This window comes from Ammospiza caudacuta, chromosome Z (genome assembly GCF_027887145.1).
Source record: "Ammospiza caudacuta isolate bAmmCau1 chromosome Z, bAmmCau1.pri, whole genome shotgun sequence".
NCBI classification, from domain to species: Eukaryota; Metazoa; Chordata; class Aves; order Passeriformes; family Passerellidae; genus Ammospiza; species Ammospiza caudacuta.
The window spans coordinates 78,479,124-78,505,140 of NC_080632.1; the positions used below are offsets into that span (position 1 = coordinate 78,479,124).

Sequence of the window (26,017 nt, forward strand, 5' to 3'; positions counted from 1 at the left end):
GAGAGAACAAATGTCAGAACATTCAGCCTCATAGCCTCTTCATCCAACCCTTACTTGAACGCAGGACATGCTAGCAAATACACAACCTGAGCTGACACAAACAGAGCAAACAAAGCAAAAAACCAAATCAGCCATCAAAAAAATCAACCAAAACCAACAAACAGATGTGAAAGAGTAAAGAATTAAACCTTCTTTAAAAGGACATCAAGCACAATGCTGCAAAGCTTTTCTGCATCAGTAGAGCTGTCTGTGCCCCAAGGAGGTAGGTTTAGCCCAATGGCACCTTTTCAGAAAACACACAGTCACTTCAATCACTGCAGCTTCACTGATCCATGAGATATCAGCAGTACACTTAGGAAGGCTCTGGCAACAATTTCTGGAGCAGCCACACTCCACTGAACTCTACTCACTCTGCAGGCAGTCAGCATTGAGCAGGTCTTGGCACTTCTCATGGCACTTGACCCCGCACTCCCCGCAGCGCATTCCCTGCCGCGCGATGCCCCACAGCAGCCCCTCACACTCGTAGCAGTACGTAGGAGTTGTGGCTGTCCACACTTCAAAGTTGTGTGGGGTTGTACAAGAGATGGGGTAAATTAAGGCTTGCAAGGTCTTCTTATAGACATGAGATTTCTGAAAGGCAAGAGCACATGTAAACCAACATCCAGCGAGGTGACTGAGCATATTTTTTCTGGTTAATGCAAGGGCTTTACAGGAAAAGGCATGACCAGTGCTATGAAGCTACACATTTGAGGTGGACAAATGCATGAAATTTTTACATGCAGTGTCAGAGGACACTCCTTGCCTTCCGAAAGTGTCTCCCCAGGTGCTAAAAAAACTGGAAGACAACAATTAATGTTTGCGGATGGGAAATACCTTGAATAAAGCAAGTTTCACACATTGTCCCTTATGGCACATAACACAGAAGGAAATGGTAAGATTACTGAAATCAAAAAGTGTTTGACAGCACCATCAAGGCAGATGATGCTTCTTGTGGTGTCCTATGCAGGACCAGGAGTTGAATTCAATGATCCTGATGTGTACCTTCCCAACTCAGCATATTCTGTGATTCTGTGTTTCTACATTTTTCAGGATCATATCGATACATTAAATATTACTTTTATGTGTTTAGTTTCTTTGACCAAATGATACAGGAAGCTTTGCATCTATATTTCCAGACATCTGTGAAGCTGGCTCTGAATCTCAGAGAGCCAAATCCCTTTAATTTGCTTAGTCAGCATTAAGAGAAGTCAAGTAACCCTCCCACTTACCAGCTCTTCATCTTTGAGAGATGCTCTAGTAGCCATCGCTGAGGTAATTCCGGCTTTTCGGGACTGAACCAGTGACTAGGGAAGAAGAAAGTTTGTTATTCACCACCAACATTTACAAGTGCAGTGGCATTACATGCCCAGAGATGTGAGCAAGGGGACTCTGTCATGCCAGACACCAAACCAGCAATCTACTGCATTTAAGTTGGTTTCTTAAATGACTGTTCACATCTCAGAGGAGTCAAATGTATACTCTGAAAGGTCTCCAACTTGTTTCCATCTGTCTATAATCAGTCTCACTCTAGTAAATTTCTATTTGTTTCTCTGAAAGAATTGCCAATGAAACCTGGGTTCCCATCTCCACTTTCACTTTCTGGTAGCAACAGTAGCCCTTCTGCTGTCTGAGATCACTACAACAGACTCACTTTTGTGTATCTAACTTCATTCATATCCAAAGGGAGATTATTTCACCCACTTTACAAAACATACAACACCCCAAAATGTGACAGTAAAGAGGTTGCAAGTAACAAGAATAAAAGAAAGGGGAGTGAGTTGGGAGCAGAGGTTTGAATGTGACAGTGCATCACATTCATCAGCCATCACTGAACACAATGAACTACATTTTTCCCTCAGAATACTGTCTTTCACATCACGCCAGCACTGCTTTGCAGCTGTGGACAGCACAGGGCACTGTCTTTGCAGCACCTCACAGTGGCATACAAGGGATTTCTACAGCCTCTCCAGTAATATGAAGGCAGAGAAGGATACTTAAAGATAGCAGCATTTGCTTTGAAATCATCCAACTCTATCAGTTTTGTACCACTTATGTTCTGGTTTATGCTGTTTCGAGAGAAACTGAAAAAGTTCATTCCAACAGTGATGGAGCAGGACAGAGTATTGGATACGCATTCACTGCAATAAGGTAGGTTCAAACAAAAAGCAAAGAAGTAGAGGGGGAAATAACATAAAGTAAGGGGTTTTTTTCTGGCAAAGACTTGATGGATAGTCTTCACCTCCACTTACCATGGCCTGTGAACAGAGAGAATGAATGCATTCAAGGGAAGTAACACAAGTTAATGCCATTATTGCAACGATTTAAGATACAAGCAGTTAGCTAGACACATGCCAAGCTGCCCATGTATAAGCTGGCAGACAAAATTGTATGCATCTTTTCACATGAATTACAGGATATAGAAACTTTGGTCTTTCAGCTGTTACAGCATTTCTGTCAAGTATGAAATCGCTACGTGTACTGAATACAACCAACAGAAAACCATTTGTCCTGCAGAAGCTGTATCATGCAAGCATATGAAACTTGTCCTCATTATTCACTTTGTTCACATGCTTCCTCAGTGCAGAAGTCTACTGGCAATTTTGCAAATAGCTTTTAAAATCCAACCACATATGCTCATTTATCTATCCTCTAAAATTCCAGCCTTCTGGTAAGCTGCCAAACCTCACACGGATGTTATAACTTTCCCTAAGGTATGTGATTTTTAGGAAAACCTTTAAAATTCTGCAGGCCTAAAAATAATAAAATATTTTGTGTAAAATAAAAAGGATGAAAACATGAAAAATACCCTAATTCTGTGAAATGAATGAAATTGTCTACAAAACCATAGCTATTTCTCACTGAGATTTTTTAAGCAGTACTCCTAACCCTTTAGTATAGTAATTAATTTGATAAAACGCTTGAGATTATTGAAGTGACAATGAATGTGCCCATACATCAAGAATGTAAAGCCAGTTGTGTAAATGCTGTGTGGCAGAAGAGAAACAAAGAAATCTCTTACCAGATCACTGACAAGTGGAATTGGCTTTTTTTTGCGCAGATCAGGCATGCTATCGATGCCATAGAGACCACCTGCAGGCCTGGAAATTCAGGAGGAAAAAAAACCCAACAAAACAACTAATTAATTTCGGGTTGGGAGGGGTGAAGAGGGTGATGCTTTACTGCAGCAAGAAAAACAGCCAGAAGATTATACTTAAGAAAGTACAAAGCTAATGCTAAAAAACAATTAAGTGTTTATCTTCTTCACATGCAACAATCCAGACATTCCTGCCTGGTGTTGGTGGTTGGGAGGGAGCACAACAAAGAGGATCAGCCCCAGGGCAGGATGCTGCCATCTTCTGATTCTAGTCTAGAACACACTTAATACTGGCCCTTGAGGACCATATAATTGTTAGGAAAAAACTGACATCAGAGGAGAAAATATATTATTTTTATTTCTATAAAAGAGACTATTTGTGGTGCTCAGCATTTCAAGCCATGTAGACCTGTACACACAAGAGATAGCATTTGCTGGCAGAAGTGACAATGAAGCAGACTGGTGATTACCCCAGCAACAGTCAGAGCCTGATGAAATAAAACACTCTGACCTACTTCCCCTTCCCAATGAGACCAGCCTGAATAATTGTACCTGGATCCTACCACTTACTGGTAACACCACATGGATGTACCCCTGTGCTTGAAGATGGTCTACTAATCCAGCTTAAAGGTCTTTAGAAAATGCATCCATCTCTAAGGACTATCTAAAAGATAATGCTTTTTCCTAAAGGTGGAAACTGAGCACACAGCTCTCTGCTGTAGCTTCCTCCCCACAATGAACACCCAGCCCAGCAGGCAAAATCCACAGCACTTCTCAGTGCCTCTCTCACCCTCCCCTCCTCCACTCTGGTCGCAGGCCTTGCTAACATTAAGAATATGGCTTCTGAGGTCTTCTCGATTACAGAGACTGCAAGGGAACCCTCTGCCTCTCCATCTTTAGCCATTTTCTCCACACTCTGCCACTCTGGCTTACATGTTTTGGTATTTGTGTGATAAACTGGCTGGCAATTTCAGCCAGGTTATTTTGTTGATTTAGTACAACACACCCAGTCAAAAGGTTCTGCAGGAAAATTATAGGAAAAAGGAATGTGGAACAAACTGTTCATACAGCCATAAAAACTACCTTTCCAAATAATCTAGGAAATCAAACTGCCACTACAAATTCGCACATGCCGTGAAAATTATGAGGTTGATAAATGACAAGAGGCAACCTGCAGCTATTAGAGAGCAGGGCCTACTCAAGCCCACTTAAATACAGCCAAAAGCAAAAAAACACCAAACAACAAAACACCCAGACCAAACCCATGCTACAGCTTGAAAATGGACAAGGATGCCACAACACAGCCTAGCATGAGGCTGTAACAAAGAGGAAAGTAGTCCATTATTACAGAAACGTGACAGAATTGTAACAGTATAATTGACTTTTTTGATGGGGCGTAGGAGGGTGACGTGTCCGAGCCATGGCTGAGCTGACAGCTGCTGCTGGCTGAACAAGCCTGGTGGGAAGGTGAGCAGTCATGTGTAATTGCAAGAGCCATGTCAGCTTCCCAGTTTTCCAACAGTGCAGTTTTCCAATACTGGAAATCCTCACAGCAAGGCCATGCTGTGTTTTTTCACTAGAGGCTATCATCACTTCTGATAGAGAATTCCAGAAAAACTTTTTGACCAAGTCATACTGCAAAAATCCCTTCTGACTTAATATACAAAAATCTCACCCACATAAAGAAGTAAGAAATATGTTTATATTCCCACATTTGTCTGCTGCCCTCATGCCACAAAATCTTTCTGATGCTGGTGATAAATAGGTGTCATGGCAGACTACTCAGATGATGCAAAGAATCCCGGGATTACCTGAACCACAACACAGCTTATTGATAAGCTTTGAGTCAAGGATTTGTGTAAATCCCTCGAATTATGAAAGCATATATAAAATTGAAAGGGAGAGTGTATAACCTGAAAAGATTCAACAAAATTATCACAAGTAAAACTCCAGAGTTAATGCTCCTGGCTAACAGCTTTTTCCTACCTGATTTCAAATTTTTTTTCTAATTTAATTGAAAGGAAACTGTGATACTCTGACATTTCCCAAGAAAGAAGAGAAACATTAAAATTGCATGCTTTATAAATTCAAGATGAGCCTATATAAATTATTGTGCATGTCTAGTTACAACTTGGTTTGTTGCAAAATACTTTTGATAGATTGAGGTTTATGACAGAAACAGTGGTAAGCCAGGGTGATAAATGTATTTGAAAGGTGCTTGTATTTGTCACTGAAGAGAGCTGTACTAGGACATACATAGTTACACACCCAGATGACCTGCTTTTAGCTTGTTAATATTAATAAAAAAATTCAACAACAATTCCTGATTTTCAAAAGTGTTGTGCTTTTAGCTACCTCAGTCCCTTTATTCAAGCACAACTGCTACCTCACTTAACAACAGAAGAATTGACAGTGCCTCAAATGTGCACAGTGCAGTTTTATATGTAATAGGATAACTCTCCTCTGCAGTGGATGTAATATTTATAGCATTATAGAGAGCTGTACTGAAGAGTGAATAGCATTTCTGTATGAGAAGATAATGTGCACTAATAAATAAAAGATACAGATATGAGATACTACACTCAGAGACTGATCCATAATACCAATTGTACATTTTCTTTTGAAGTGATATCTCCAAAGCCAGTGATTACAGACAGGGAGCTCCTGTTGCATTATACTATAAATGAAAATTGCTTGAAGCACATATTCATCTTTTAATACATGTTGTATCACACAGAGGTTTCCATTAAATCTTGACAATCTAAGCAAGCTAAGGTAGCTTGCCATAACAGAGGAGGCCTACTTCTTTCAAAGGACACCACAACTGTAATCTTCCCATTGAAAGAACAACTCCAAACATAAATAATTTAATATTCTTTGAGGCTAATAAGCCAAAATGTGGCCAAGGGTTGAATTAAAGGTTTACATCCCACAACCAGCTTCTCTGGGGATTCTCTGGGAATCCCTTGCATGGGATGAGTGAGTATGACAAACTTTCGTCAAAACTACATTAGCCAGACTGTTCAGCTGTATCTTGCATAGAAAAGAAAAAAATTACAGACTAGAGCAAACAATGCCTCGAATTGACAACACATGTTTAAATAATTCAGGACTTGTAGGTGTATCTACCTTTCAGGCTAGGAAATAATTTGATGCACATGAACCAATAAACTGAGTACACTGTCTCCTTGTTAAAGCAGGAGAAGGTGCTGTTTATAGTTACAATAAATCACTGCCTCCTGCTCCTGCAAATTGCCAATTCTCCAGCAGCCCACTCACTAAGTCCCAGGTTCCTTGGGAAAAGCAGAGGGTTGCTAGGCAGCTCCAGGCATCCGCAGGTGACGATTTGTGGGAATACCAACACCACAGAACAATGACTCCAAAAGGAGAAAGCCATATAATGAAGCCTCCAATTTAACTTTATGTTTTATTAGGGAAGCTTCCTTCAGTAGTATGAGAATTAACTTCAGCAAGCCAACGTCTGGCTGAGATTTCAGGGTAAATCTTGCTGCTGCTGACTGACAGCTCCCAATGGGTGCCCCACCATCAAACCAAATCACCTTGACCATGTACCAGGCACATAACCTGTAAAATGTGTCACTATTTTTTTCCTGCCAGAGGATCTCAGGGAAGCTACCATGCTGGCACCTAGTACCACAGAGTGTCACGCTGCAATTACAAACAGAATTTGTCTGCTTCATTTGCTGCAAGCAGTGTGTTGTGGAGAGGACGCACAACCTAATCACTCTTCATCTGTGCAAAACAGGCATGATGAGCAATGCTTTAAAAATACAACTGCAATAATTTCTAGAGTTAGTGCAGTTTTAACTACTACAAGGAATTGCTGCAAATACAGAAGACTCCCCCAAATCTATCATCTTCTTTTAAGAGCAGAAGACATAGCACTCCTTCAGAGCTACTCTTTCCCTTCTGCTGCCACCAATGAATGATCCAGGAGAAAGGATTTCATGGGGACCACTCTGAGGTGCTCAGCAGCAATTATTTAATACTGCTGCCATAAGCACTTGCCACCAAGACATTATAGACTATACATTCCAGCTATAGCCTTACTCTTAATCACAGGTCTCTCTGGAAGAGCTCCATATCCCACCTCCACTGCTTGAGAAGAGACTGACATACAGCAGCAGCTTGGCCCTCAGTGAGGCTTGGCCACTTGATTATTTAATTAAAAACATCATAAATGCTATTTTTACTTAGACTGAACTGCAGACTTCTAAAGTACACTCTGATTATAAATACAGGAATACTTACCCTCCTTTGAGCCATGGTGGTTTTGATGGATCAGCCTCATCTTGGCCCTGAAGTGGGAGAGGGGAAAAAAAATAACATGAAATTAGTTTCCAGAAACACCAGTAAAAGTGTTTGTATTGTATTCTGCAGAAAGGGTAACAGACCACACTGCATGCAGGCAAATGCATACAGAAACTCGTTCAAGCACCTCCAATGACCAAGATGTCAGGATAAGTCCTACAGACACAGACAGACTATGCAATTTCATTGAACAGCCAGGACTAGAATCTGAAGAGCCTGTTCAGTGCAACTCCACATTCAAAAGGCAGTCTTGAAGACAAACGTTTTCTTTTTATCCAACTCCAACAAGTTACTGGAGAGCTCCCGTTACTACAGGTCACCACTTAACATAAATGTGGTCACAATGAAGATGTTATAAATTAAAAGCGCTTCTATGAAATGCACAAATGACAGATTAACATGAACCTCTGTATGAACACTTGTGAGCTTTGCTCGTGCCCAAATGCAAAGACTCTTTAGTTTCCTAAGCAGAGAGGTCCCATTACAGCTTCACTCATTTATTTAAAAGTATTTCACTTCTAACAGACATGAAACAAGGGCCACCACCTGCAGGTCAACTGGAATTCTACAGTGTGATGGAAAACATCACAGACTGCAAATGTGGGGATTCATATTTATGAATTCAAACCATGTTTTTGTGTTCACATTAAGACTACATTCATAGAGTGTTTCTCTGCAGATCTTGAGTGGACTTAATTAGAAGTGATAAGTATTTGAACACTTGCAATGTACCTGGAAGAAACAACAGGTTCTGGATAAGGGGAAAATAGCTATCCACAACTAGAAACTTCTACGTTTCAGCTCACAGGTCATATGTTCTCCTGCACTCCCTCAAAGATATGCTGCTTTCACAATGGACAAAGCAGGTCATTATGCTAATAGCTAAAACTCCAACCTCAGATAATGACATGTGCCACGAGAAAAAGGAGGCTGCAAATTGCACACAGTGAAAAAGAAAGTATTTCCAGCCATGGAACTCACAACCTGAGAGTCAACAAAGTAAAGGAGCTTGAGTCAAATAAGACCCAACTCTATGCAAGATAAAGGAGCACAGCCCCAGAACAAAGTTCTTTTTGCTTTTCCTTTTTATTCCAACCTATGCACTGTGTGAGTTTTGCAAACCCACACTGTTCACAGGTGACAGATAAAGACTCCTAAGAAGAGCTGAAATAAGCAAGGAAAGAAGTTCTCTTTGACGTAACAACATGAACAGAAACAAATGTCCAAACTTTGTATTTTTGAGTCCTACAAATTAGGGAATCTGCAGATTTAAAGACTACCTATTAGTAATGTTTATTCTTATGTATTTAAACAGATTGAACATTACAATGTTATCCATAAGGAATGCCTGTTTCCCCAAAGCTGCAGAAGCACACCAGGCTCCACCAAGCTTTGCTACCAAAACCCCTCAGCCTGAAGTCTGCATTTTCTCCAGAGGGATCCAAACCAACTGCTGGTCAAGAGAGATTTCATGAAGTAAATGCAACCAGATTCTTCTGAGCACATAGGGGAGGACATCTCTACCTTCGCATCTGAACACTTGGAAGAGCTGTGGTTAGAAAGCAACACTAAAATGGACAAAGCTTTCATACTGGACTGAGCTTGGCACCAATCCTCAGCTGTGCTGAATGACAGAGAATGACAAACACAAACGTGGCAACATTGATGGCAGAAGTCACTAATAACAAGGTTTTCAATCATTTTACGTGAGAATGAAATGTGACTGATATTTGAGACGTTAACAGACCACAAAACGGTGTGTTCACTGCAGACTGGAGACCACAAGAGCATCAAGAATCTAGGAATAAGGGGGAAGGAAAGATAGAGGGAAAGTTGTTACCTAGTTAAGCAATTTCCTACAGGCAACCACAAGTCAACAGAGAACAGCCAGGAATGTGGACGTGGGGAAGGCAGAAAGTATGATCAGGAAACAAACCTACATCATGTCCCAGATTTGTGATGTGCAAGTAATACCTGCCAGGAATTCCAGGTTTTTTAAAAAATGAGCAAAAATATAATTTATTTTTACCAAGTCTTTCAGACATGCGAATAAAAACAAAAGGCAGAGCTTCTCTAGTGTCAAAATTGAAAATCATCTGGGCAGAATAGCACAAAACAAAAGAAAGAGCTTTCAGTAAGTGGCAATATTGATGCAGGGCCAAAGCAGGTGATGGCTGTGTGAAAGCAGGAGTTATCACCTGCTGAAAGCAAAGTAAAGAGCTAATTTGTTCCAGGCAGCCTTCTCCCTGAGAAAATGCCAAGAGAACCAGCATCTGACATCCATCAAACGAGGGCTGATGCCTTGAGACTGTAGAAGAGCCAATGCAGTATTTACAGTTAAAGTGTGTATGTGTGGAGGAGGGAAATGTGATCCAGATTAGTGTCGGACCATTAATGGCTTCCAAAGCTTGAAAGGGTTCTGAGCAAACATGAAGGAAGGAATTAAGATGGAGGCTATTGAAAAACAGGTTTTGTTTCACAAAGCAACTATTTTTCTCTAACTATAAAATGAATGATGAACTGAATTTTCATTTCAAAAAATACCCTTTTGATGCAGCGCCATATGACGTTAATAAAGACCGGATAAGCTGAGGAGGAGGAAGGAGCTTTCAGGTGGATAAACAAGTAAGTGTAACTGAGCCAGTCATGGACAACGCAATAAGGAAGCTAGTGGGAGTAAGTAGGATCTGCTGATAAAATCTGGAAATGACAAACCCAGGAGAATTATTGACACTGAACTCATAGGTCTGGTAGAAAGAACTGATAGCAGTAAATACTGCAACAATGAAGGATCAATCATGGAAAAAATGGCAAGGTCAAAGCCCCAAAGGCTGCCATGAATTTGACTGATACAAAGTGCTCCTCAGTGGAGAAAAGCAGGAAACAATGGATTTGAGTTCTAGTCATCACACTGACCATAAGCCTCTATGATACAGCCAGGCAGGAACAGAACATAATCCATAGAATAAGTCCAGTGAAATGTCTACACAGAAGTAAAAGTATAAGTACCTTTGTACTATGTTGGCAAGATTTCTTCAGAAAAGCATATGAAATCTTTTTATTCTGCATCAAAGTAAAAAATAATCACAAAGGAAAATGGCAAAAGCAGCTGGAGTATGTAAACACAATCCTATAAGGAGAAGAACAAAACATCTTGTTTACTCTAGCAAAAAGAACCTTTTCCTGTGCTTGTTCAACAGGCAGGTGAATAGGAGAAGAACTACAGCTAAACAGAGAATGAAAATTCAAAGGTGCGTCACAACGACAGCTCTGTAGAAGCCCTTCAAAAGGAGCAGCAGACACCAAACCATATCAGAGAATGACATTGGGAGGTTTATATTAAAAGGAAATGGCACAAAATATCACACAGTGGCAGCCACCACAAGTGCTCTGCAGTCTCTTCTTGCACTGACAAAGTGCAAGAGTACTCAAAGAACCAGAGGCTGTACTAGCTACACATGCTGGCATGTTTAAGAAATCTCCATCAATGCCAGCTAAACAAAGTAATCCACAGTGTGCACCCCTCTTGTGGGTAAGAATTCTTCATATATTCCTCCTCATTTAAAGAAAGCACACACTAGTATTGTCCATCCAGATGGATTTGCTGCAGGTGGTGAGTTGCCAACTCTCCAAAGGCAGCACTCACGCCAGGACACAGCAGGGCTCCAGCAGCTGCCCTGGTACTTATCACCAGCCACGGGTCTCCTCCAGTTCAGCCCATGGCAGCAGCCTGAGCTGGTCAGAGCCAGGGCAAGCAGCAGAAACAACAGCCAGGTGAGAAGAGCACTGCAACACCTGTGAGGTTTATAACATTGTCTTTCCCAAGAACAAATGGGAAGGCAAATGGAAAGCAGACACATTTAACACCCTGCCATCCATCCACATGCTGCAAGTCACAGAAAGTGTTTTGCTGGCTCATGGCCGTGTCCGCACAGCTCTGTCACTTGATCTTTCCTTGAAAGCAGCCACATCAGACTGAATCTGAAATTTAATATTTTTTAACCTCCAGTAAGCACATATAAGAGCACTGAAACAATGGAGAAACAAACATGTAAATAAAACAGGCCATCACATCCTTATTTGATTTTTTAAAATTTCTCATGCTGGTGGATGACATTTTTATAGCTACTATCCAACAAATATTTTAAAATGGGGAAGTGCTTGTCTCCCTAGTACTGCAGTATATTCACCCACAGTAAAGCTGTATAGTATACCACAACCACCTGCTGAAAGGTCTTCTCCAAGTAATTAAAGTCTCTGATCAACAAAGAACCAGTAAGAAAAGCTATGTCAGTGACAGAGCAGCATAAATTGAAGGCCCTGGATTAAACACGGCAACAGACATGGTTATTTAAGGCAAAGTATTCAGTCATAGGGAAGTCAATGTTTGGTGAAGCCTATAAAGGAAACAACAGTTTTGCTTACTAAGGAAAAGCAGCAGCTGGGCTTACAAGTAACTTGAGAAGTTATTTAACAAAGCTGCAATTTTAAAATTTTGCAAATTCTCTCATACACAAGAAGATACTTTAATGGACAAAACAAACAATTATGCATTTCTGTAGAAAAGAAAAAAAAGAAATAAAATAAATCACAAAGTCTGGAGCATCACAAAGGAAAGAAAGAACATCCACAGATCTGTTAGCCTTTTATACATATCTAGCTCTCCACATAAAAGGCTTCCTAACAATGTAATTTTCCATCACATCTAAGTACTGTGTCTAGCACATTATCCTCTTAAAATATAAATCAGATGTAAAACATGTAAAGCTGCTTTATGCCGCTTTATTTAAACAGATAAAAAAATCAATAATGACATCTTATTTGTTTTGAAAATAATCCTAACTTGTTTTCAAATACCATGTTTTATTATTAAACCTCAAAACCCTCAGTTAGATATAGGTTAATCTGAATAAGGCTAAAACAAGGAGCAACTGACTAAATTAAACTTCTGGTCATGCCTAATTAGTGCATTTCTTCAGCGGCATTAACAGAGTCGGACTGAACTAAATCTTCCCAATTAAGTCAGTCCTGTGGTTCAATGTCTTCATTCACTCAAGCATACTGCATTTTACATGGAATCCAAAGCTTCAGCAAGTCAAGGGATTATTTTAAATCCATTCTGTATTCTGCAATAGGATCCATTTATTAAGGGCTGAAGAGCCCCAAAGGAGGCTCCTTCCAACTGATGTATCATCCAGTACCACCTTTCTAGCTGCCAGATGAGCAGTTTAAAGGAGGTTTACAGTGGTTTTGCCCTGAAGTCAAAAGGGGACTGTATTTAACACCAATATTTGACACCAGGTATCTCTGCATTCCTGAAAAAGCATTAATTGACAGATATTTACCAGTAAGAAGGAAACAAAACTGCTGATATATGAGCCAATAAAGCTTAGAAATGCAAATTCTTTGGACTCAAGGGATGACATCTGCATGGAGGCCCAAAAATCCATGCAAGGTTCAGCTTCTCCTGGAAGCCAGTTTTGCCTTATTTATACAGCTAAAGGAGAGGGGGAAGCACAGCAGGCACTGAATACACACAGCACAGAGTCATGAAAATAAAAGAGCTGAGATTCCAAAGCCAGTAATTTCTCTATGTGAGATACAGTTGCTAACACAATTGTTGACAAAGCACACAGCAGTCAACAAAATAATTATGCAGACCCTCCTAGGAGGAAAGAGTTACCTGTTGCTCACAGGATAATGGGCAGAGGTAACCAGTTCATGACTAGAAAGACAACAACTGCATGTATTAAGGAGAAGGTTCTGTCTTTCCCATCGGGCACAGGGCTCTGGCTCAAAGCAAAGTGACTACCTAAAAAGGCACAGGACTTGCAGCAGATGTCTTTCAGCATCCAAGTTTGATTAATCTCACTACTACGGTCCAGATGTATTTTTGACTTTAATTGATGAAAGTGGATAAGCCAGACAGAGATGAAATGAAATAATATAACTGAAGAAAAATGAGGAAATACTTAGTTTAAACAAGATCCATGCAGAGGAAGACTGGAAAAGACAAGATGAACAACTTGTCCTCTACTAATGCGGTGCCTGTGCACACCACACACACCCCATGGAGCACTAAAGGGAGGAGATCACTCCAAGCATTCCTGTTTTCCTCTTTGTACAAGGTCATAGGCACTGAACAGACTCTTTACTCATACACAGTGTTAACAATGCCTCAGACAATCACGACATGCTAAATGGAATCTCAGTGCCTCAGCAGGACCAACTGGCTACAGAAGATGAGACACGCACACACAGGGGTTTCAGAAAGAGATGCTGGTTACAAGGGAGAACATGTACAACCTGGAGCTCTCCTCTACCTCCTTCTGCAAAGAAAGAAAAAAAAAAAAAGACAAGAAGGAGAGGAACAAAAGTTAATAGACCAGATTTCCGCCATGAGTTCTGTATAGTGATTTTTATAGAAACAGGGGCAAAGGTTTGCCTCAAGTTGATAACATGTTCGTGCAGCAGTTTTCCCATGTGCTTCCTGGGACATGCACCAGACAATTAATCTCTAACAGACAACCTCAAATTAAACTCATCCAATTTTATCCATAACTGCACATGCATTAAAATACATGCTTTTGAGAGCTCTTTTTAGAGTTACTGTTCCTGTTTTCTTAACTGAAAAATTTTAAGTAATCTTAACACAGAATTGGAGGTGCCATTTATCATACAGGAAAAAAACCCTGGATTTATTATAAGGAGGAACAAATTTGTTCCCCTCTCCCCCAGACTGCATCCACTGCCTGCATCCCTGCATCTGAAGCATCCCCCCTGATCCCTTCCTCACTCCCTGTATATTTTGCCCAGTACGAGGAAACTGGCAGCTCCCACGGAACACATTTTGCTTTTGCAAATATCATAATGCAGAGAGATATTTTCTGAGTTTATACATCTAGGCAATTTTCCTCTGATCAAAAAAAAAAAAAAAAATCCTGAAGCCTCCTACACAAAATCTCATGTTTATGGATAGGCAATTTCAAGGCTAGTAAAGTTACATGAGAGTCATACTCAAAACTTCCGGTACAGACATGATATTTTTTAAGTCTTCCAATCAGATAATTCTCTATCTGCACAGAAGAATCCTATTACTCATTTGTGTATGAAAGATGGAGGGGAAGGAATATCTTCATGGCAACAGGAGACACTCAAATTGGTTTAAAAGCAAAAATAGTTTTTGAAGTTACTGTCTATATGGGTGTAATTAGAGACATGCAATCACTAAGACAGGAAAATAGAGAAGCTATTTTAACTCAATTGCTAAGGAGAAGTCAAATTACTTTAGAAAACAAAGTGCTGGATTGTAGCTAAAATAAAAAATCCTGTTCCCCACCTTAAGACATGCTTGCATGGGTGCTCACTAGGACAGAAAGTCTCTGGGCCACCCTGCAGGCTTCACCTTTGGAGCTAACAGAGGCGAAATCGCAAGCAGCGGGATGCTGCAACCACCCGTGTGGCACAAGGGCTTTGTTTTGGCAATCTGCTCTGCACAGACCAGCTGACCTGGAGAAACTGAGGAAACCTGCAGTCCCTTCCAGACTCAGATGGGAATGTGTTTTGTTTGGCATGGACCTTTCTGACTGTTCTCTGAAGTAACCCTGCCTGTCCTGTTTAATTAAGCAAAACCTTCTCACCTAGACAGACACAATTCCACATTAAGTCATTTGGTTTTGTCCTTCTTTTTACACAGTCACCCCAAGCCCTTCCAACCCATGCCAAATCTCTCCTGACTTGGTCCCTGGGGTGGTTTCAGTGTGTCTCAGGAAGATCCAGGCATCCCTCATTCCTGGGTTTTTAATTCCCTTGCATTTGAACTCTACTCCTTCCTGGCCTCTCCTGAGGAGTCTTGAAGCACAGAAGATGCGGGAGACCCGGGCCCGTGTCCCCTCTCAGGTGTGCTGTGGCTCTCAGTCACGTCGAGCAGGGAAACCCTGCTTTTAGCCCCCGGCTGGAAAACACTGAGGACAGATGGAGTCTCTGGCAAAGCAACAGCTCAACAGTAGCAAGCTACCAGTGAGCATATGCAAACTACATATTTTTCAAAAGTGTATTCACTCCGCTCATTTGGGGTTGATTTTCCACAGAAAATTCCTTGACACAGGCTAGCACTGCCAAATTTTAAGACCTCAGGGCACTAGAGCTTCTCAAATGTAGGTCAAATTTATTTTTATACAAATACAAAGCAATGAATCTTTCATTAGACTAATTTTTGGCTAATTAAAAACAAAAAAAAACCAAAAACCCATTTTGGCTTAAAACCCATATTCATCTTTGATTTCTGAGGCCCATCAGTTTAAGGCAGTTAGGGACAGTTTCAGGCCAAAAGTAAAATTTGGCAAAGCTCTGAGTAACTGCAGACAGATTTAAAATCTTGTGTCTCACTTCAGCACGTGCACTCACAGCTTCATCAATGGTGACTAACTTGGCTAAACCCTGATCACAGAATTCTTTCACAATTTCACTTTTGAGCAGTTACCTTAAATATCATAAAATCTCTAGCATTGCAGGGCTTTACTTTAAACAAATTCAAACTATCATCATCTTCACTTACACTTTTTTTTCTTTTTTTTTCAAATTCAAACTTTAAAAGCTTCCTCAGATTTTCAGGGGATATTTTTTTTTTCTTTTGACTTCCAATTAAACACAACAATTATTTATATGCATCTGCCAAGTTCCAAGTTCTTTCAGTAATTTGCATCTGTGTTCAACTATAAATAATTTAAACCTTTATGCCAGTGCATCATCTCTGATTCACCAAAACATGCATATTTACCAACACCTTCAAACTTATCTTCCATTCCTTTGCTGGAGGCTGCTGCCAACCACATTTAAGAAAATACCTTGAACTGAACTATTGAGCAAATGTGAGGTTTAGGTTCAGAACTGGGTTTTCAGTGGATCTTATCTGGGAACTAAAAAGGCTATTAACAACAAATGACATTTTTAAAGTAAGACACAAACACTCATCTACAGCCAGGGAAAAAAGCAAATCAACATAATTTCATTGCATTCCAGGTATGATGCTTTTTCGAAAGGAAGAAAATAAAAGCTTGGCTCAAACTTGAGTACATAGAAACAGGACACAGAACTGCAGTTTCTCTTTCTTGAAAAATGCATGCCAAAACAACACTGTTTCAGAGAGTCACAGAATCATAGAATGTTTTGTGTTGGAAGAGACCTTAAAGATCATCTAGTTCCAACTCTTTCCCTTTCTAGCTGTCAGGGTCTGGGCTGCTCTGCTTCCTGGCATCTCCAGGGTTTTCTCCCCAAGGTCCTTCCTTTCTTATCGTTCATACACTTTTTTCCACTATCTTTGACTCCTTCTGTCTCTCAGAGTACATTTCCTACATTGTGACTTCATCACACACTTATTTTTATAGTTTCAACTGCCAAATCTACTATAGATCTTTCCTTATGGGAGTGGCACACAAGTACCACCAATTTTTTGTCACATCAATGGATGATGTTCAAGAGAATTGAACTGGGGAGGACAAGGAATCCCAATTCATCCTGGAGCCAGATCTGAGGTACAAAGCGCAGCTCTGTTCCTCCTTCTCAATTGTTTTGGCTACTTCTTGCCTTGTGAACATGCCTGCGCTGCTCAAACTCTGCTGAGATGAGCAGCCTCCTCTCACATTCAGAAACAGGCTATTTCAGTACCTCTGCTGTACTGTGGCACATGCTAATCCAAACCACTGCCTGTTCTCTCAGGTTCTAAAATTAGGACATATGTCCAGGACTTGAGCACCACACAAACACTACCCAAGAAAAAAATGCATCTGTGCCAAGCCCACTAACAAATCCCATCGTTTCCCTCATTAAAAACTTACTGTTTGAGCCAACTCTATACTAAAGACCTTGCATAAAATAATAAAGCAGAGAGCTGATTACCAGCTTCATGATCTGCATAACTGAGAGGATGACTGGTACAGAAATCAAGTATGGGTTGACAGATTGTTTCTTCACAGTGAAAGCAGCGTAACTGGAAAAGCACTTGGCATTAGATGACTCCTTCAGCACAGAGAGGAGCCCCCTGATCATTCTGACCAGCTTCCATGACTACAAGAGTGAACTCAGTATTTGCTACAAGAAAGTTCACAACAAGATTTCATGTTCACATGAAGATTTCAAGATGTAGTTAAAATAACTTCCACTCTCGAAACAAAGCCTCTTTCCTTAACTGTGTAGTGACTCATAGGGATGACACTGAGAAAGCCTTCTCACTGCCTGGAGAGGAAGGGGGAAGATGGACCTACACTTCAACTTTAGGTTCTGTTTTACCAAATCAAGGCTGTCAAAACATGTCCCATCAAAAGATGCCAGTCAGCTCTATCTCCCACAGACTCAGGAAATGAGTTTAGCAACACTGCTCCACCACTGTATCAGCTCACATCTGCTTTGGTCACACATTTCAAAATCTGTGCTGGAAATAAGGGATGTAGTTCCCCAGAAACAATAATTTTCCATTTCATAGACAAGTTATGGAAACAATACCAAAATAAAAGTTTAAGCGTTCCAGTTTTTTAACTTTTATTAGTAGTACTATTTATTATTTTAAAGGTCTCTACTAGGATAATATCTAGAAGTGATTAAACACTGAGAACTCCCACTTTGTGACAGAGTCACTTGAAGTCTAGATCCACTCAACTCTCAAAACTGCAAATCTGGCTACTTATAGCTCAAATGCACACTTTGTTATCACATGTCTTAGCTATTATATTTAACAAGAAACCAAGTCACGAATTATGACGAAAAACCTCAACACCTGCTATTTGGAAGAAGCAGTGCAAATCTTCCTCTCTCAAACAAAAAAAAAAAAAAGTTGAAGCTTGCTAACTGGCATTTCAGCATGTTACACAGTAAATTTTAGGGGGTTTTGTCAGTACTGTTGTACAGCACTGTTGTACTTGTCTTTGTAACTATGTGCTCACAACTTTTAATAAACTCACAAAATGTTTACAGTTCACCCACAGAATGAAGTGTTGGCCACTGGCTGCACAAATACCAGATTTTGACATCTCCTTAAAAACATTTTTTCGTTTTACCTGAATTTGTCTCCTCAGCAGAAATCCAGTTTCCCTCCTGTGCTAATTCTTTTAAGAGTCTCCTACGCATTTGTCTCTTTTCCCTCAGCACATTTTTGAAATTGTTGATGCATTTGTTCAGGTAGATGGTCTCTGCGCACACCTTGTCAAGGCTCATGGGCCTGCCCTCCTTTCCTGGCTCAGGTAGACAGTTCCCATCTTCTCCAAGCTCCTCAGGAGGTAACTGCTGCCTAGCAGGGATTTCACAGACAGATGATGGCAGCACACTGGAAACGGGAGGCTCTTGCGAAACAGAGGAAAGACTGGAAGGAGCAAATTGCATCTGAGCAGATGCTTCACTGTTGGCATTTGCATTTGTCTGGCTCTCAGAGGACTGACTAGGAGGGGTTTCTGCAAAGTAGTCAGAGCTGCCGCCCATACCTGAACTGGTCAGCATAAGCGTGTTGTCATCATCCATCTGTAAGCCACTATCATTTTCCAAAAGGATTTCAGAATCACTTGTCTCCAGTTTATGGAACACCACTTGCAGAGCAGACCTGAAGTGGTGAATAGCTTTCCCAAGCTTATTAGTGTAAAACTTCATGTCTACAAGATCAATGTTGTCCCGGGAGTGGTCAAGGAAATACTGGGAATTTTCCAGGACATCCCTAAAGACCTGATCAGTTGGATCTTGATCATTCAGGTCCATTTGGATCATATCTTTCAAGCTGTCACTACTGTCAGCCATTTCATCTGTTGTATGATCATAGCTAATGGTTGTCACCCCACTGGAAACATCTTCTCTTTGAACATCACCTTTCTCTGCACTGGTAAATTTGCAAGAGTTATCATAGTCTGTTTCAATTTCTTCTGTGGTTATCCCCTCATCTTTTTCTAGAAGAGAAGAAGAATTCTCAGTGATGCTTTTAGTGTCAAGCCTCTGCTCACTACCATTACTTGAAGCACACATCTGGCTTGCATGGCCCGAAGAGTCAGATGAGCAGCAGTGATTCCCATCACCTGATTTAGGTGAAATTGTCACTTGTGGAGGTTCAGCAAGGTCCCTGTCATCTGAAGGCTGCTCACTGCAGCTTACTGTTTGTGCTTCCTTTCCAGTTTCAAGTATCAAGGTGTCGTTCTTGGTCAAGGCTGACTTCTGCTCAGAATCAAGTCTGTCCCCTGCACACTCTGCTGTCCTACTTGTGCTTTTATACTTAACCTGGCATGAGTCAGTCTGGAGGTGCCCAACTGCATCAGTTCTCTGAGCTCCATCAGGATTCACAGAATTATGATTGTTTTTCTTCAAGCCAGACTGCGAAGAGACTGAATCTGTTTTCTGGCCCCTTTGGCCATTCTGCCTCTTTTGCTCCTCACTAGTAGCAACCCAGACCCCTGAGCTCTGCAGAAGGATAGACTTCTGTAAAATAAAGTCTCTCTGTTCACAACTCACAAGTTTCACAACTGCTGGTCTTGGCGTTAATGGCTTGCCTGTACCAATATCTGACCTATAAGCATCTTTTATATACTTACTGCACTGAATACCATTGAAACAGTGATATTCAGACAAAAGACTGCAGATAAGATCTACTGTGTTTTCATCATCTTTCTCTGGGATGCCATAAAAATATAACACTGGTTCTTCCTTTTGTACATCCCCTCTTGGCTCTCGAGCATGTGTAGCCTGGGTTTTTCCACTGGAACCACCTTGCAGGCCTTCTATCTCACTCAAGACAGTGTCCACACAGCTGGAGACTTCATCCACAGAGCCTTTTATCAAGGTGAGGTGCTGACGGAGCTCTGCAATCTCTGTCTGGATTCGACTTATTCCCTGTAGCTCTTTAACTATGTAATCAACCACATCAGCTGACCGGTCTCTTGACTGCCTTCTTCGACTCTTGTATGCAATGGTCTTTTCCTTGGGAAAGCACACTTGCCTTTCAGCTGCATCCCTCCAGCTCATGGTAATGCTCAGGGAAGAAAGGTCCTGCCCCTCAGACACTCTGCCCTTTATTTCAGAAGAGGTCTGCGTGATACCACCAGAACTTCCCTGTAAGTCCTTCTTGTTCTGCTGAACTGAACATGGTATTTTTACGTAGCCACCCCAGTTCAGTTCCACCTCACCAACACACACTTCACTCACTCCCTTGGAATCATGTCCTCCATCCTGATGGAAGTCCCCTCCAGCCATGGAAAACTCAGTACTTGGAGAGCTCCTGTTCATTCCACAAACAAACATGTCTGACTCAATCTCCACTGGGGAGAGCTGGCAGCGATGTGCATGGTTTGAATTATCATCTACCTGGCCTTGGAGAAGCCTCTTCATTTTGTCCCGCAGTAACAAATGGAGTTTTTGCTTCCGGAATTGCTTCCTGCCCTGAAGTTTTATAACAGGTTTTCTGTGCAGAAGTGAAAATTCATTTTCTTGCTTTTTCAATCTACTTCTAGCAAACATCATCAGCTGCACCTGTGTTTCTCATAGTGCTACAAGCTGCACAAGCACACATCAATCACTTCTCAATGCACAACTTGCATCCAGTTTTTATTCTGTCATGAGGCAGCTACCAAAAGAGGGGAAAAAAACATTACAGTTTGGTTCAGATAGAAATATCCGAGGTAACTTAAGCAGAAGAATTAAAAAAAACCCAAAACCTATAACCAGCATACACATAAAATCAGACAGAAAGAGGATGTGCTATTTAAAGTGTACAGACATTATCATGGTTTTGGCCACCTCCCCAGATCAGGTTCTTGTTGGAATAAGTGTTCCTCACTCCCTCTTCTATTCAAGAGAGTGTAAAAAAAAAAGGTCAAATTCTAAAAGCAATTCTGTAGCCGTTTTTCTACCAGGTTTGCAAATTAATCTCAGGCTTGAGCTCCTGGCAATTGCACACTGTGTGATTTAATTACCCCCCAAATGCGGAGTTCTGACATTATAAATTCTATCCTTGCACATTTCCTCTCCTTTCAAGTTCACAATCTTCATCCTTTCTTCAAACCAAAGCAGAAATCAAATTTAACTTGGCACAGTACCAGCTAGCCCACAGGAATTGCACCAAGTGATGTAAAGTGGCAAGAAAACTGGATGACAGATTTTAGGAGTAAAACCTTTCTGCTATTTTAGTATTTTCATCTTAATATTTTGCTACGAAGCAGTAAAAAAAAAAAATCCAGAAAATGAACCAAACAAAAAAAACCTCAAAGCTTGCAAGCTCCCAAACTAACCTGCAGTTAAATATGCTACACTCAGCATATGCACAAACAGGCTGAGCTGACAGCATGAAGCTTCTGCATGTCACTTCTACTCCAGCTCTGGAGATTTTGCAGTTTATTATTTTCCCCAATTTAAATACCCTCTGTAATGAGCAAAATAAAAACAGAAAACCCCACAATGTTAAATACTTTAAACTTCCATGTGCTTTTACTGCCTTACTTACTAAGCAACATACAACCAGTTTTTCCTCCAACGAGTAGGGCACACAAGAGACCCACACAGGATCCTCCCAGAGGCAAGGTGACTGGAGAACACAACTGTATTTGATGATTCAGTTTGGACTTGCTGCCTGAAGCACATATTCTTTCTCATATTCTTGTTTTATTTAAGACTTACGGTAACTTTCTTTCATTTTTATTGTTTCACTTTGTGGGCAGGATGGGAGAGAGTGTTTTTTGATCTGGAGGAAGCAGCATTGCAAATACTAATCTGTATAATTAGAACTAAATGAATATGCTATAAAAGAGGTAGCATCTGTGCTTCAGGTTTAAGTTTCCTCATCAAGCATCTCAGCTGAACTTCCATACCAAAGGCAATACCTGCCCTTTTGTAGGCTAAACAAATTCTCTGTGAGACTGATTATCAGCTTCTTTAAAGAAAGTTAGTCTTAATTTTCTAGAATTTTCAGGCCATTGTTTCAGAAAAATTAGTTGGGTTTTTTTTAGGGTTTTTTTTTGTTGTTGTGTTGTTTTGTTTTGTTTTTTTAAATCTAACTATTTCCTCATAAAACAGGGCTAACATAAGAAATATTTTCTCGGACTCTCTTCTTCCACCACTTACACAGTTTAGCCACTTTGACTTGAGTGGGTAACTGATATTTTAACATAAAAAAATCACTTCTGTAAGAAGTGAAGAGAGAAGAATTGCTTGGAGAATCTCAAAGAATTGCTTGGAAAGCAAGCAGTCAGATTCAATGGCAGCCAAGAAAAAGAGCTCCACAGTTGTGGCTCCCTACACATGTTGCTTGAGGGTAGCACACAGAAATGCTAATTTCAAATATTATCCAGCATATTGAACTCCAAGTGCTAGGAGAAAAGCCTACATATGCTTGTGCAAGGTTTCCCTCTGAAAGCTCAGTCTTCATCATGTTTCCTTCTGCATGCAGCTTTCAAGGCACCAGAGCGGCATAATAATAACTTTAGTTTTAAAAAAAAATCAATTCAAGACAGAGCTCGCTCTCCCTTTCTTTGTCTGCTACAACACCCAAGAGCAACAGCTTTTTACAGAAATCACCTTTTCCTGCTGAACACTTACTTGCAAAATTGCAGCCATTCCAAAGCTGGCAGCTCAGAGCAAACAGTACAATGCTGTCATTTTTATTTATATACAGTATTTGTGGCATATGTATAGGTGTGTATATATACATGTGTGTATATGTGTGTGTGTATCTGTGTGTGTACACAGAGGAGTATCTACTTTGTTGGAGATTTTCAAAAGCACATCTTTGATTTAATCAAATCCCAGCACTACCTTTCCATCTTTCCCCAAGAAGGACAGAAACTGCTTCCTCCAAAGCCAGGAACAAGGCCAGAGCAGAACACGTGGACAGCAGCTCTGGCTCAGAGGGAAGCCTTTCTACCTCTCTCTACAGTGGGTGGAAATGAACGGAAATCACTGTTTACCACCAAAGATCAAATCACTGCCCACTGAGTGGAAAGCCAAGAACCAAGTAATAGAATCACCCTCTTTGTTCCTCTCCTGCAGGCTTCCTCTCTCCATTCCCCACCCCAAGCCCCCACTCAGACCTGAAGCTCAGAGCATTCACTCATTCTGTGGGCTGGTCCCAAAATGTCTCTGCACCTCCTGCCACATCCTCTCCTCCTCCTCTCCAGCCAGGGCTGTGTGCATGCTCCTGTCCCCTGCCACGCTCCAGACTAGGTGCTCTGCAACTTGTCTCATATAAAGATCCCTTATTTCTCTCGCGTTGTCTTGTGTGTTAGAGCCATGCTTTTTTGTAGCACAGACATGTGAAGTGACAACAAAAGTTAATGCCGGTTCACCCAGGAAAAAACCTAATCTAGATGCAAATCCCTGCTGAAGTCTTTTTCTCTTCCAGAATCACTCCAGGAGTCACATTAACACACAACAAGAAATCAAGTCTTTTAGAAAATAATATTTGGATTCTGGTGTTCTGCCAGATGCTGCAAGCCTTCACTGACTACACATGGTTTGTTCTGACTGCCTTGTTAGCAGGCATTTCCTTCCAGGAGAATTCCATGCTCAGTTCAGTACAGCTGTCTCTGGATGTGCTAGAGAGCAGTAGGCACAGGCACCACCACTTCTATGTTCCTCAACTTCCCAAAACATGGGAAAACAAAGCCAATTTCCCAAAACAAAATAAAGCCTCAAGTTCAACATGAGGAATACACTGCTGCTTTACTTGGAGATGTTTGGGTTATTTTGTTATTCCCATGAAGACAAAGCTGACATATTAGGATTTTAAAGAGGGGACACAGGTGAGCTACTACAAAAACTTCACATCTCATTACCTTGTCACTGGACACACTTCTGAAATAGCCTTGTAACACATAAACACCATATACTTTTCCTCCTGACGTACAGATTTGCCATGACAACAGGAGTAAAAGCATGTCATGCCAGCATCCACGAATAAGAAAAAAGAACACAAGAAATCCCATGAAGGAATAAAATCCAATTATGTTATCTCTACTGATCAGCTGGGGATCAGCTATGTTTTATGCTTACAGCATAAAACAGAGAGTGAGGCTCTCACCACGGAGAAGGGAGGTGACTGCAACCCCCTCTGAGCAGCATGTTCAGTTCTGTGAGACATTGGACCAGCATGGTTAAGAACAAAGGCCACATTGTGTGCCCTCAGCACTGGCCCACACTGCAGCGGGCTGGCTGCAGTCTGGTGGAAGAAAAGGGGGTGAGAGCACAAAAACTCTGCAAAAGTGAGGTATGCTTATCTTACAGAATCACAGATTTGTTTAGGTTGGAAAAGATCTTTAAGGTCATAAAATCCAACAATTTACTCAGCATTGCCAGGGCCACCACTAAACCATGTACCTGAGTGCACATCTACATGTCTTTGACATATGTCCAGGGATAGTGACTACACCACTCCCATGGGCAGCTCAACCCAATGTCTGATACCCCTTGTTAATGGCTAACTGGCTTTCATCACACTAAGGTTAATACTGAGATACCTTTAGCCCACAGTGTCATGTTAGAAGGTGCTGGTACCTCAGGGTACATGAACCCAGCAAAAAGATATAAAAACAATTAATGATGATCAGAAAAACATTTCACAGCAGCCTTTATGCCTATTGACTCATGCTACTGAGTGAAATCTTTTTGATTAGATTATATTTGCAGTATCATCCACACAATGTGGTATTGCATCACCTGTACTAGCAATTACACTTGGAATAGCAACAATAAATAAAATGGCTGATAAACGGTTTTGCTACTTTAAAAAGTGCCATTTCAACATGAAGAAAACCAATAACTAAAATGCAGGACATTGTGGGGAAAAAGATTTTGGCATTTAAAAGAGAAAGAAATCATGGCTAAGGCTGCCATAGCAACATCGCCCCAGCACTCAGCATGCTGAAACATTGACTCTTCCCGAGTATATTACAGCATTTTAAAACACAATAATTGCTGAAAGAATCCTAACAAGGCTTGACAGAGATATGAAGAGTTATCATCAGTTTTGCTGTTTGACATCTGGAGATGAGCCTGCAATTTTCTAATTAGTATCATTAGATTTAATTTTGGGTTGGATCACACCTGAACATGGCATTATTGCTTTGCTGCTGAGAATGTGTCTTTCTTCAAACCTTCTTTTGATAATTAACAAAAATTCTAACTTTTGAGTCCTAGCATGGATGATCAGATCAACAAGGTACTGAGCTGAGCAATCCTGGGCAAAAAGCAGCAGAGCTGGAGAACAAAGCACACTTGCTGAGAAACACCTTCACCTCAGGACATTTAGGCTGAAAGTAATGTGCAGAAGAGACACATGGAACTCCACAGTGGATTGAAGAGATAATACATTCATGCCATTGAAAAGACAGCAGTTACAAAAGGACGACAATAATTTTACACAAAACAATGTGAGGAGAAGAACTATTACCCACCTACTAGGGTAGCCTACTTGATAACCCTTTCACAGTCCCTCTGCTGCCAAGCCTCAATGCTTCCTGTTAAGGAATTACTGCTCTAGCAGCAAAACCACATCCCAGACATATCTGTAGAATTTTCTTAAGTTTTTAAACACTTCCA

General features: G+C 40.8%; 1 protein-coding gene across 1 annotated transcript in view; it reads right to left on the reverse strand.

Annotated features, from left to right (window-relative positions):
- The window catches only part of UNC13B (unc-13 homolog B), a 206,681-nt gene that overhangs the window by 77,025 nt on the left and 103,639 nt on the right, over positions 1-26,017 (reverse strand). The window contains exons 11-14 of the mRNA XM_058824327.1: positions 7,406-7,452; positions 3,059-3,137; positions 1,269-1,343; positions 411-630 (exon numbers count right to left, since the gene is read on the reverse strand). Of these exons, the coding sequence (XP_058680310.1) occupies positions 411-630; positions 1,269-1,343; positions 3,059-3,137; positions 7,406-7,452 (421 nt within the window). The remainder of the gene's footprint in view (positions 1-410; positions 631-1,268; positions 1,344-3,058; positions 3,138-7,405; positions 7,453-26,017) is intronic.